The sequence below is a fragment of the Hypomesus nipponensis genome, chromosome 9, assembly GCF_054491055.1.
Source record: "Hypomesus nipponensis isolate SF chromosome 9, ASM5449105v1, whole genome shotgun sequence".
NCBI classification, from domain to species: domain Eukaryota; kingdom Metazoa; phylum Chordata; class Actinopteri; order Osmeriformes; family Osmeridae; genus Hypomesus; species Hypomesus nipponensis.
In genome coordinates, this window is record NC_140369.1 from 2,190,001 (window position 1) to 2,202,500 (window position 12,500).

At 52.4% G+C, this 12,500-nt stretch overlaps 1 protein-coding gene across 1 annotated transcript in view; it reads right to left on the reverse strand.

Annotated features, from left to right (window-relative positions):
* Window positions 1-12,500, reverse strand: part of ptprt (protein tyrosine phosphatase receptor type T) — a 126,420-nt gene that overhangs the window by 38,782 nt on the left and 75,138 nt on the right. The window contains 8 exon segments of the mRNA XM_084704126.1: window positions 1-9; window positions 1,756-1,836; window positions 1,838-1,996; window positions 1,998-2,034; window positions 3,675-3,780; window positions 3,972-4,173; window positions 8,337-8,446; window positions 10,334-10,630. The exon segment at window positions 1-9 is cut by the window's left edge and continues 28 nt beyond it. Of these exon segments, the coding sequence (XP_084560252.1) occupies window positions 1-9; window positions 1,756-1,836; window positions 1,838-1,996; window positions 1,998-2,034; window positions 3,675-3,780; window positions 3,972-4,173; window positions 8,337-8,446; window positions 10,334-10,630 (1,001 nt within the window).

Genomic DNA, 12,500 nt, shown 5'->3' on the forward strand with positions numbered 1-12,500 from the left:
CTTAGTTTCCTGAGGACAGAAGAGAGACAGGTTAGACACGCCTGTTCAGTCACCTCCTCCACCATGCCCCTCCACCCTGCCCCTTCACCCTACTCCTCCACCCTGCCCCTTCACCCTACTCCTCCACCCTGCTCCTCCACCCTGCTCCTCCACCCTACTCCTCCACCCTGCTCCTCCACCCTACTCCTCCACCCTGCTCCTCCACCCTACTCCTCCACCCTGCTCCTCCACCCTGATCCTCCATCCCGGGCCCTCCACCCTGCTCCTCCACCCTGCTCCTCCACCCTGCCCCTCCACCCTACTCCTCCACCCTGCCCCTCCACCCTACTCCTCCACCCTGCTCCTCCACCCTGCCCCTCCACCCTGCCCCTCCACCCTGCTCCTGCTCACCCTTCTACCCTCCTCTCACTCCCCTCCATCCCCCTCTCCTCCTCCACCCTCTCCCTTTCATCTCTCCCCTCCACTCTCCTCTACACCCTACTTTTTCCACCCCTCCTCAAAAACTCAAACTCTAAACTCTGTCCTCAAATGAAGGTGGCGACACACATACGTACATACTCCCATTTGAAACAATTCAAACCACTGAAAGCCCAGGGCCACTGAGGTGGAATTGAAACCACACTTGGGATTGGGCTGGCTTTACGTGGGGGGGGGGGGGGGGAGATGGAGGGGGGGGGGGGGAGAAATTGAAGGAAAGAGGGGGGGGGAGAGGCGGTGCTGTCAACACTTTGTTGTCTCCCCTTTCCCTCTCCTTCCTCTCTCTCTCTCTCCTTTCTCTCTTCCATTTCCTCTCCTTTCTGTATCTGTTGAGTATGTGAACCAATATATTTTGGTGTGAGTGTGTGTATATATGTATGTGTATGTGTGTGTATGTGAGAATATATTTATGTGTGTGTGTGTGTAATTATATGAATGTGTGTGTGTGTGTGGGAGAGACAGAGATCGAAAAGAGTGTGTGTGTGTGTGTGTTGCTCCCTGCAAGCTCCTGGGCAGTAGCAGACAGAGGGCCTAACAAGGCTGCAGACCAGAATACCAAGTCTGAACAGTGTTGCAGCTGGGGAACACACACACACACATATATACACATGAAAGAAAGACAGGAAGAAAGAAAGTCAGCAGTAGAAGTTGGGAAGAGGAGCAGAGAGAGAGACAGAGAGAGAGAGAGAGAGAGAGAGAGAGAGAGAGAGAGAGAGAGAGAGAGAGAGAGAGAGAGAGAAATGGAGACAGAGAGGGAGAGAGATGGAGAGAGAGAGAGAGAGAGAGAGAGAGAGAGAGAGAGAGAGAGAGAGAGAGAGAGAGAGAGAGAGAGAGAGAGAGAGATGGAGAGAGAGAGAGAGAGTTTGTCGAACCTTCCCACTGCTCGCTCATTTGAACCTGCATGATTACATTCTCTGAGATCCAATCAAATCACAGCTCAGGTGTAACCGCTCCGCTGACTGTCGGCATTTTGGGACTTCTGGAGCATTGTGGCGGCGTCTGGCGCCTCGGTAACATAGTTACCACCCCGTAAAATCACCTAGCAACTCCTGTTCTGGAAAACTGTGAAACTTCTAAACTTGTTATGTTTTTGTTTGTCTGTCTACTGTCTGCCTGTCTGTCTGTTTGCCTGTCTCCCTGTCTGTACCTATGTGTGTGTGTGAGAATGTATGCGTGTGTGTGTGAGTGTATGAGTGTGTGCGTGTGTGTGTGTGTATGAGTGCGTGCATGTGTGTGTGTGTGTGTGTGTGTAGGAGTGTGGGTGTGAGAGCTCCTCACCCCATTTGCCCTGCTGAGAGCCTGGTAGTAGATGCTATAGCTCTTGGAGGGAGAAAGCGGAGGGTTCCAGAAGCCAGAGTAAGGTCTTGTTGTCCCCCAGGGTGAAGGGCTGGGGGGCAGGCAGGCTGTGGGGGGCTAGCTCTGCAGCGTAGTAGTAGGGAGAGTCCAACAGGGAGGCGTTACGGAACGACACCGGGGACGGGAAGCAGTCCAGGGGGGGGTCCGACGCTCTGCGCACCCTCTGTCTTCCTCTCCTCCTTCACCACCAGCTGGTACGCACTGGCAGGGGGGAGAGAGGAGGAGGGAGGGGTGGGGAGGGAGGGGGAGGGTGGAGGGGAGAAGGGGGAGAGGAGGGAAGTAAGGGAGAAGCAGGGAGAAGAGGTGGAGTTGGAGGGGAGAAGGGGGAGAGGGAGATCAGGGGAGAAGAGGTGGGGGGGGCGAGGAGGGGGAGGTAGGGGTGGGAGGAGGGGGGGAGGTAGGGGTGGGAGGAGGGGGGGAGGTAGGGGTGGGAGGAGGAGGGGAGGTAGAGGTGTGAGGGGGGGGGGACGTAGGGGTGGGAGGAGGAGGGGAAGTAGTTGTGAGGAAGACGATCAGAGGAGGGATAGACTGTTATTCTCAGCAGACTAGCCTAGGTTCTACATTCTGTGTGTGTGTGTGTGTGTCTGTCTGTGTGTGTGTGTGTGTGTGTGAGCGAATGTGGGTACGGCCGTCTGTGTGTTTTCATGAATAGATGAGGAGGTCTTTTGAGTGTGCACCCGGGACACTGTAGCGGTCGCCCGCAATTATCATCCAAGAACTCTGTCAACAATTATCTGCAATTAGCGAGATGCGTGTTCCTCTGAAGGAGAGGGGCAAATTATCCAGCATCCCATTTGGCATCTTTCATTCAAGATAATTGCTGCTGACCAAAGGAGATACGCTTTTCTTCTTTGACAGCAAATATCCATTTCAAACTAATGGCTTTCAGACCAAGTGACGAAATAGGCTGTGTGTGTTCTGTGTTCTGTGTTTGGATGTGTGTCACATGTTTATCAAAGCATCAGAGGTCCACACAAACATTATCTCCACAGTGTCGTGTTAGCCCAGGCGACCAGAGATGGTCTGCCCGCACACACCCACACACACACACTGTCTCTCTGCTCTCCCCTCCAGTCTATCTATTTGATCTGAGGTTCAGGATGCTGGAGTCCGAGTCTGAAGTGAACTTTTAATTAAAAATCTGTAGAGACTGACTCTTCTCTAGCTCACTAAGACTATCAAGGAGAGACACCCCCTGTATCGCCTCCTCTCCCTCCTCTCCTTCCTCCTCTCCTTCCTCTCTAATCCTCTCCCTCCTCCTCTCTCCTCCTCTCCCTCCTCTTCTCTCCTCCTCCACTCTCTCCTCTCTCTCCTCTCCCTCCTCTTCCTCCTCCTCTCTCCTCCTCTCTCCTCCTCTCCTTCCTCCTCCCCCTCCTCCTCCTCTTCCTCTCCACTTCCTCCTCTCCTCCTCCTCCCTGTCCCACCCCTTTTCCTCCTCCTCTCCCTCCACTCTCTCCTCCTCCTCTCTCCTCCTCTCCCTCCTCTTCTCCTCCTCCTCCTCCAACTTCTCTCCTCTCTCTCCTCCTCTCCCTCCTCTCCCTCCTCCTCTCTCCTCCTCTCCTCTCCCTCTCCTCCCCCTCCTCTTCCTCCTCCTCCTCTTCCTCTCCATTTTCCTCCTCTCCCTCTTCCTCTCTCTCCTCTCCCTCCTCCTCTTCCTCCTCCTCCTCCTCCTCCTCTGTTCTTCTACTCACCCTGTCACAACCAGACAGCACAAGCAGGAAGCCCAGATCAGTGTTTCCTGGGGCTCAGGGTTCCTAGTCAGGGCTCTGGGGCTCAGGGTTCCCAGTCAGGGCTCTGGGGCTCAGGGTTCCCAGTCAGGGCTTTGGGGTGAGGGGTCCTACCTGACAGGGGCTCCGCGGGCCTGGGCAGGCTTCAGCAGCACGGTGATGGTCGTCTCCGTCTCGTTGAGGGGGGGCGTGTCCACGTCGTACTCAGGCATCATGGGGGCTGAGACACACACACGCACACACACGCACACGTACACACAGCATGTGAAGTCCAGCACCATGCAGTATCTGAACTCATAGCACGAAGAACAGAGAGATTTATGACCCAATATCCTTCAGTAACCCTTTAATAATAAGGGCGATCAGGGGTCAGGGAGAGCAGTGTGATGGAGGGGGGGGTGGGTTTCAGACCTGCTATCTTGGTGGAGATGCGTGTGGTGACGGGTGAGCCGAAGCCCTTGCTGGTGCTGGCCTTCAGGGTGAAGAAGTAGGAGGTTCCAGGGTGGAGGCCCACAAACAGGTGGTGCGTCTCGTTCCGCAGCTTGAACACACGGCCCCGCTGGGTGCTGAGGTCAGCGCTAGGGTCCAGGGAGGTCAGGGCTTTGTAGGTGATCTGGAGGGCAGAGGTGAAAGTTCAACAAGTTTTTTTTGTTTTTACTCAAATCCCCCAAAATTGGTGTTGCCCTTTTGACAAGCAGTGTCGAGAAGGGCTTCACATACGCCAACAGAACTGATGGCTGAACCAAACTGAACATTCAAGGAAGGGGAAAAAACTTTTTTACAGACGCTTTCATCAACAACATGAAAACGAGCGACAATAACCACATCTCAGCAGCCAGGCACAGTGACACCGTGAAACCGTCATGTGGAGAGAGATGACAGTTCGATGGTGGTAGTGTTCATGCGGCAGTTTGATGGATTTATTGAAACTGTCTCTGTTTGGGAACACTTTAGGATAAGTGGTGGGGCAGGGTGAGGGGGGGTGGGGAAAGGGAGGGGCAGGATGAGGGGGATGGGGAGAGGGAGGGGCAGGGTGGGGGTGGGGGGGCAGGGTGGGGGGGGTGGGGTGGGGAGGGAGAGGCAGGGTGAGGGGGGGTGAGGAGGGGGCAGGGTGAGGGGGGGGTGAGGGGGGTGAGGGTGAGGGGGGGTAGGAGAGGTAGGGGCAGGGTGAGGGGGGTTGAGGAGGGTGAGGAGGGGGCAGGGTGAGGGGGGGTGGGGAAAGGGAGGGGCAGGATGAGGGGGATGGGGAGAGGGAGGGGCAGGGTGGGGGGTGGGGGGGGCAGGGTGGGGGGGTGGGGTGGGGGGAGGGAGAGGCAGGGTGAGGGGGGGTGAGGAGGGGGGCAGGGTGAGGGGGGGGTGAGGGGGGTGAGGGTGAGGGGGCAGGAGAGGTAGGGGCAGGGTGAGGGGGGTTGAGGAGGGTGAGGAGGGGGGGCAGGGTGAGGGGGAGGGGGTGAGGGGGGGGAGGGTGAGGGGGGGTAGGGTGAGGGGGGGTAGGGGTGAGGGGGGAGGGTGAGGGGGGGTAGGGTGAGGGGGGGAGGGTGAGAGCACACATGCAGAACACTGACAGTCCGTCAAAATACTAGTTATAGATGCAGATAGAGAGATGTACAGAGAGAGAAGGAGAGGGAGGAGAGGGAGAATGAGAGGGAGAGATGGAGAGAGAGAGATGGAGAGAGAGAGATGAAGAGAGATGTAGAGAGAGAGAAGGAGAGAGAGGGATGGAGGGATGGAGAGAGAGATAGATAGAGAAGGAGAGAGAGGAATGGAGGGAAGGGTTGGTCTGGTGTTTTATTGTCTCTGTGGATGGTGGATGAATGTTTGTGTAAATTGATGGTGCGGGCTGAGAGCCAATCACAACACTTCAGTCTGACGCTTCACAGCTCAAATCTCCATTAGAAGATTCTCTTAACTGTACTGGAGGGGCGGGTGTGTGCATAGTGTGTGAAAGAGCGAGTATGTGACTGTGAATGTGACTAGAGTCAGTCATCTGGATTGATTAGCATGATTCCACGTCCAACTAATGACTGCTCAATGATTTGTAGTTAGTGGCCTGGCCTTGTATGGTCTGGACTAGTTTTACCTGGCCTGCCCTGGTCTACGCTGGCCTGACCTGGTCCTTCTGCTCTGTTGTGGTCTGATGTAAGTTCAGTCTACTCTGTTGTGATCTGGTCTAATCTATTCTAATCTAAGTCTAATCTGGTCTGGCCTGAAGTGTAAGACTAGGCAGCAGCAGCAGCAGAGTTGCTGGCCAACGTCCCAGCCCTACAGCAGCTGAACACAGCAGAACTACATGCTAGTCAGCAGAGTGACATGCTAGTCAGCAGAGCTACATGCTAGTCAGCAGAGCTACATGCTAGTCAGCAGAGTGACATGCTAGTCAGCAAAGCTACATGTTAGCACTGCATTCATCTTCCACAGCAGCGCACACAATCAGAGAAAACGGGGGCAGATTCCAAAGCAACAACAATCAATGGTCTTCCATTACCCTGTCATAGCCACTCACTAACGAACCTCACCCCAGTACATGAGGCAGGAGAGGACAAGACAGAGTCAGCCTCTCTCTCTCTCCCTCCCTTTCTCACTCTCCTCCTCTCTCCTTCCCAGGAACAGACAGCAGCATGTAGTCCACCTGTGACCTACTCCTCTGACCACAGATGCTTTTCATGCCTGTGGCTCTGACCCTCCAGTTAGCCTGTTACCAGATAACAAGCCTCCAAACTGCACCGTGGGTAACGTAGTCTCTTAGAGGAACGAGGCACAGAGCGCACCCTTTGTCTCCGCGGCCTGAAAGAAACTCATCTTTCGAAAGCAAGCTGTTCCACCTTTCCTCAGCGGGGAGATGAAGTTGTCTCAAGGAAACTCAACTCTGTGTAAATAATAATATGTGATTGTGTGTTTGTTTCTCCAGAGAGGGATTTGAACCTGTCACCACTTGTTCTGCAATTAAATGTTCTACCACTGAGTTATATCCATACCCATGTTCTACCACTGAGTTATATCCATACCCATGTTCTACCACTGAGCTATACCCATCCCCATGTTCTACCACTGAGCTATACCCATCCCCATGCTCTACCACTGAGCTATACCCATCCCCATGCTCTACCACTGAGCTATACCCATCCCCACGCTCTACCACTGAGCTATATCCATCCCCATGTTCTACCACTGAGCTATACCCATCCCCATGTTCTACCACTGAGCTATACCCATGCCCATGTTCTACCACTGAGCTTTACCCATCCCCATGTTCTACCACTGAGCTATACCCATCCCCATGCTCTACCACTGAGCTATACCCATCCTCATGTTCTACCACTGAGCTATACCCATCCCCATGTTCTACCACTGAGCTATACCCATCCCCATGCTCTACCACTGAGCTATACCCATCCCCATGTTCTACCACTGAGCTATACCCATCCCCATGTTCTACCACTGAGCTATACCCATCCCCATGCTCTACCACTGAGCTATACCCATCCCCATGTTCTACCACTGAGCTATACCCATCCCCATGTTCTACCACTGAGCTATACCCATCCCCATGCTCTACCACTGAGCTATACCCATCCCCATGCTCTACCACTGAGCTATACCCATCCCCATGCTCTACCACTGAGCTATACCCATCCCCATGTTCTACCACTGAGCTATACCCATCCCCATGCTCTACCACTGAGCTATACCCATCCCCATGTTCTACCACTGAGCTATCCATCTCCATTCACACATTGGCACCAACATTAACAACAAAACAAAGATTATACTGAATCTAAAACAAGTCAGATAACAAAAATATGAGAACAGACTATAAATGTTTTATGAATACCCTTTCATTACACTACACTACACACACACACCACACTCACACACACACACACACACACACACACCCACACACACAGACACCACCCCTCCCTCCCATACAAACACACACACACACACACAGATTACACACCCCACACAAACCTCTGCTGTGATCACTACGAGCTACTGTGTCTGTCTCAGGGAAAGCAGCTCATGTGCGGAGGAACTAGAACCTTCTTACTCCACACAGCAGCTGTCTGCTACAGAGCTGTTCAGGGCTGTGTTTCTTCTTGTACGTGTGTGTGTGATCCTTCTTCTGTGTGTGTTGCTTTGTGTGTGAACGTGTGTGTGCGTGCAGGCCTGCAGGTGTATTGAGGCGATCCTAGTGTCCAAATTCCACGCCCCTCACACACACCCTCACACCCCAGCTCATTGTCTGGGTGCAGTGTGTGTGTGTGCGTGTGTGTGTGTGTGTGTGTGTGTGTGGGAGAGAGGGGGGGGGAGTAGGGGAGAGGGGGGGGTCTGTCTTCTGATCCACAGCTGAGCCTTTCATCTCATCAGTTCAGATAATTACAGCAATTACAGCTAATGAGACGACATTGTCCTGAGCTCTCTGTTTAACATGGCTGAAACACACACACACACACAGGCACACTCACACACACACACAAGAACACTCACACAGGCACACACACGCACACAGGAACACGCACACAGGAACACACACACAGGCACACACACACACGCACACAGGAACACTCACACAGGCACACAAACACACACAGGCACACACACACACAGAAACACAAAACACTATGGATCTAAGCCGGTTCCCTGCTGAAAGGTATCTGAGTTAGAGATATCCTACCATGGTTCAGTGGGATATTACCTGGGTTCAACGCCTCACACTGGTCATCTAGGTGTGTGTGTGTGTGTGTGTGAGCGTGTGTGTGCGCGGTGACTCACCTCATAAAGAGTGATGATGCCGTTAGTCTCGTTGGGGGCTCTCCACTGCATGAAGATCTTCTCCTCATACGGACTGTTCTGGATAGACTCCACAGGTACTGCTCCTGGGACTGCACACACACACACACACACACACCAGGGTGTCTTGATCAAGCTGTGGGAGGGAGGCCTGGTGTGTGTTTGTGTTTGTGTGAGTGAGTGTGTGTTGGTGTGTGTGTGTGGAAGGTGGAACATGGAGGCATATTTTGATTAGAGCTTCTAAAGGCTGTGATTGCAGTGGGCCTGCAGAGCATATCAAATTACACTAACAAAGCAACGCAATTACATCAGCCCTGCCTACCCCGGCTCAGACTCGCAGTGTGTGTGTGTGTGTGTGTCTGGGTATCAGAACTCTGTAGACACCGGGAGGTGATTGTGAAACACATTAATCAGAGCGGTGATTGTCCCACGGTGAGTGCAAATGTTGTGTCATTAGGAGAGACGGCCACACCGCTGTTACTGGACCTCCCTGGTCACTCTGCACCTAGGGGCTGAACTGACACACCACACACACACAAGGACCTGAATGTGTGTGTGTGTGGTGTGTGTGTGTGTGTGTGTGGTGTGTGTGTGTGTGTGTGTGGAGTGCAGAGCTGTTTGCAGGGAGCTCTGCAAAGGCAGCCTGTTGTGTCAAGGAGATGTAAATAAGTTGTAGATTCAGTAAAAGGAGAGGAAGATTGCATCTGAAACTGCAGCTTCCTGTTGGAGATCTGTCTCTACTGGCAGGAGCTGGTGCCTGACAACGTCCTGACAACGTCCTGACAACGTCCTGACAACGGCCTGTTCGCACGTCAGCAACAAGGCCTGTACAACAAAGGTTTGATTCGGACCGACTCATTGAGCGGTTAGTAATTTTGTACCCTGCATAGCTAGCTACAGCTGACCATATATACACACAAGGGGGGGAACGGACCTTCAGGTACCTGAGAGGCCTCACAGGGTCTGGGATCATCTGACACAGCAATGTTACTTCTGGACAAACATATCGCACACGTGACCCAACTTCCTGGGTATGTACCCCTTCGGTTTCTTTAATACATCTATTTTTAACCATCAATTCGAAACAAAAAAGTAGAAAAATATCCATATTTCCCTTCTTCAAAACATTGCTGTTACTCCAGTAGAGATGTTATGAGGATGTATCCTGTCTGGGATAAAGACTGATTAAATAACTGATTAGAAGATGGTTTAAAAAAATATATCCTCTGGAGGTTAGCCACTGAGTCGGGGATAACAACAGCAGCAGTGCCGCTAGTATTGTTCTGTCTGCTGGACTGATGAGACGACAGATCAAACGTTTGCATCTGTATCGTTTAATCTGGTCTGGATTCTCCCTGGAGAAGATCACGGTTGTCTAATAAAAGACTCGTCAATCAAACCCGGCGACGACTAGAACGTTCGCGAAGACACACGACACACCGAGAGAGAGAGAGAGAGAGAGAGAGAGAGAGAGAGAGAGAGAGAGAGAGAGACACAAATGTGCTTCCAGTTTTGTTTTCATGTTGTGCAGCTATCCCTTCTGCAGATCATCTTATCGCAGTGGATCACCGTATTAATCTAGTTTGCTTTGTTCCTAACATGAAGGCTTAGTCGGAGGAATGAAGATTAAGCCCTGTGGTGGTTGTTTGCTTGTGTGCGTGCATGCATCTATTAGTGTGTGTGCGTGTGTGTATATACAGTGTGTGTGTGCGTGTGTGTATATACAGTGTTTGCACATGTCTATGCATGTCTACATATAAGCTCATGTGTCTGGTGTCTGCATGCATACATCTTACACGTCTGCGTGTGCGCAGGTTCACGTGTGTGTGTGTGTGTATGCATGTTACGCATGTGTGTAGATGTTCGTGTGTGTCAGCGTGTTCGCGCGCGTGTGTGTGCGCGCGCAAGTTCATGTGTGTCTGCATGTTCGCGTGGGTGTGTGCGCGCGCATGTTCGCCTGGGTGTGTGTGCGTGCGTACCATCCTCCTCGGTCTGCTCCTGGATCTCCTCGCTCTCCTTGCTGCCCTCTGGGTTGGCCAGCACCAGGCGCAGCCTGACGGCCACAGAGGGCCGCAGCCCCAGCAGGGTGTAGTGTGAGGAAGCCGGGATCAGCTCCTCCGCCGTGAACAGCTGCTGGTTGAACACGTACTGGTACTGCACCGTCAGGTTGTAGCTATGGCAACGCGTCATGGTGTAGCCGAACGTCTCCCACTGGAGGGTGAGCTGGCGCGCCCGCACGTCCACCACGTTGACGTTCTGGGGCCCTTGGACTGGGTCTGGGGGTGGGAACATGGGGAACCTGTTAGAACCTACTTTCTTAGAACTGGTTTGAACCTTCTTTCTCAAAAACTGTTCAGAACCTGTTCAGAATGAGAAGGGATTTTGTTCAGAACCAGTTAAAACCGTCCTCCAAAGAACCGTTTAGAACTTGCTTGGAACCTGTTAGAACCTTCCATCTCAGAACTGGTTAGAACCTGGTCAGAACCTTTTAGAACCTGGAGACACGTGATTCAAATAGTTTCCCTTTAAGGGACATCCACAGCATGTTGTGAGTTAGGTCATGTGTCAAGTGTGTCAAATTGTTATGGCTTTGAGAGACAGACTGTACAGCAGTAGAAAAGGTTGATGAGGGTGGGGGTTAGCAAGGGGGGCCAGGAAGCTGGGGGGGCCAGGGAGCTGGGGGGGCTGGGAGCTGGGGGGGCAGGGAGCTGGGGGGGCAGGGAGCTGGGGGGGCAGGGAGCTGGGGGGGCTGGGGAGCTGGGGGGGCAGGGAGCTGGGGGGGCTGGGGGGCCGGGGGGCTGGGGGGGCCGAAGAGAGACATGGACATTGAGGAATATTTGTTTTGGCTGGGAAGATGAAAGCTCGTTAGCTAATCTGGACAAGCCCAAGATTAGACAACAAACAGGTATTTAACTGGCAGTTGGCCGACTAAGCCTTCAGTACGACCCTCAAAACTGAATTCAGGATTTACTGGATTAGAGCCCCTTCCCCTACACGCACACACACACGCACACACACACAGACTAATGTAACAAATCAATCTTATTATTGCAGCATCTTCATTGGTTCCAGGCTGAGCAGTACTGCAGTGACAGAGAGAGGCCTCTACAGCAGCTCTCCTGGGAGAGATGAAAACACAAAACATTACTGGGGAGCATTACAAATCCCACCCGTTACGTTCAGCAGGTCAGATTACTGTAAAGCTAATCTGGGGCTGATCTGGCTAGATTTCAAAGAGAGGATCTGGTTAGATTGCTAATTTTCGTCTGGAAGACGTAATCTGAGGAGATCAAAAACATCTGTTACTCTGATACACCACTACATTTACATTTAGTCATTTAGCAGACGCTCTTATCCAGAGCGACTTACAGTAAGTACAGGGACATTCCCCCCCAAGGCAAGTAGGGAGCTGCCTTGCCCAAGGACACAACATCATTTTTTGGCATGGCGGGGAAATCGATCCGGCGACCTAGCCTGACTCCCTCACCGCTCAGCCATCTGACTCCCTAGACTAGACTGTACACAAACATTCCAAGTCTTCCGGAAGATCCGGGAGTCTCACACATTTCAATACTGGCTCCCTGACGCCCGCTAATGCTATACAATCTCCCGGAAATCAGGGATTTTGTATTTCAAGCGAGCGAGAGACTGTCCAATGGTCATTTCTGGTAGAGATAGGTGCATATCGAGCGGCCTGACAGCGCCTTGGGGGGGCGGGGGGGTGATGGAGTACTTCACGTGTCCGGATTGCGTCCCGGGAGGGAGACAGGGACGACAGACAAGCCACCTCCCGGAAATGAGTCTCTGCAGGCTGGGATGTCTGCTGTATATGTGTTACACAACTAGATCATGTGTTAGTGTGTTACAACTACAGAGCCCTGAAACAAATACTCTTCATTTTGTAGCAGCTTTTATCCAGAGACTAAACATAATTAGCATTTACAGGATGTTCCACATCATAATTGCTTTTAATATTAAGTGCAATTGTTGCATCTCCAATTGCTTGTAGTGTAATATAATTAGACCGTAACACCAACTCCGTACCAATAGGAGTTATCCTTCCTTCCCTCTGGATGTTAGAGAAATCACTCAAATAAGGGTCGTTTTCAAGACAAGCTTCTGAGAGCTTGTATGTTTTATGTTACG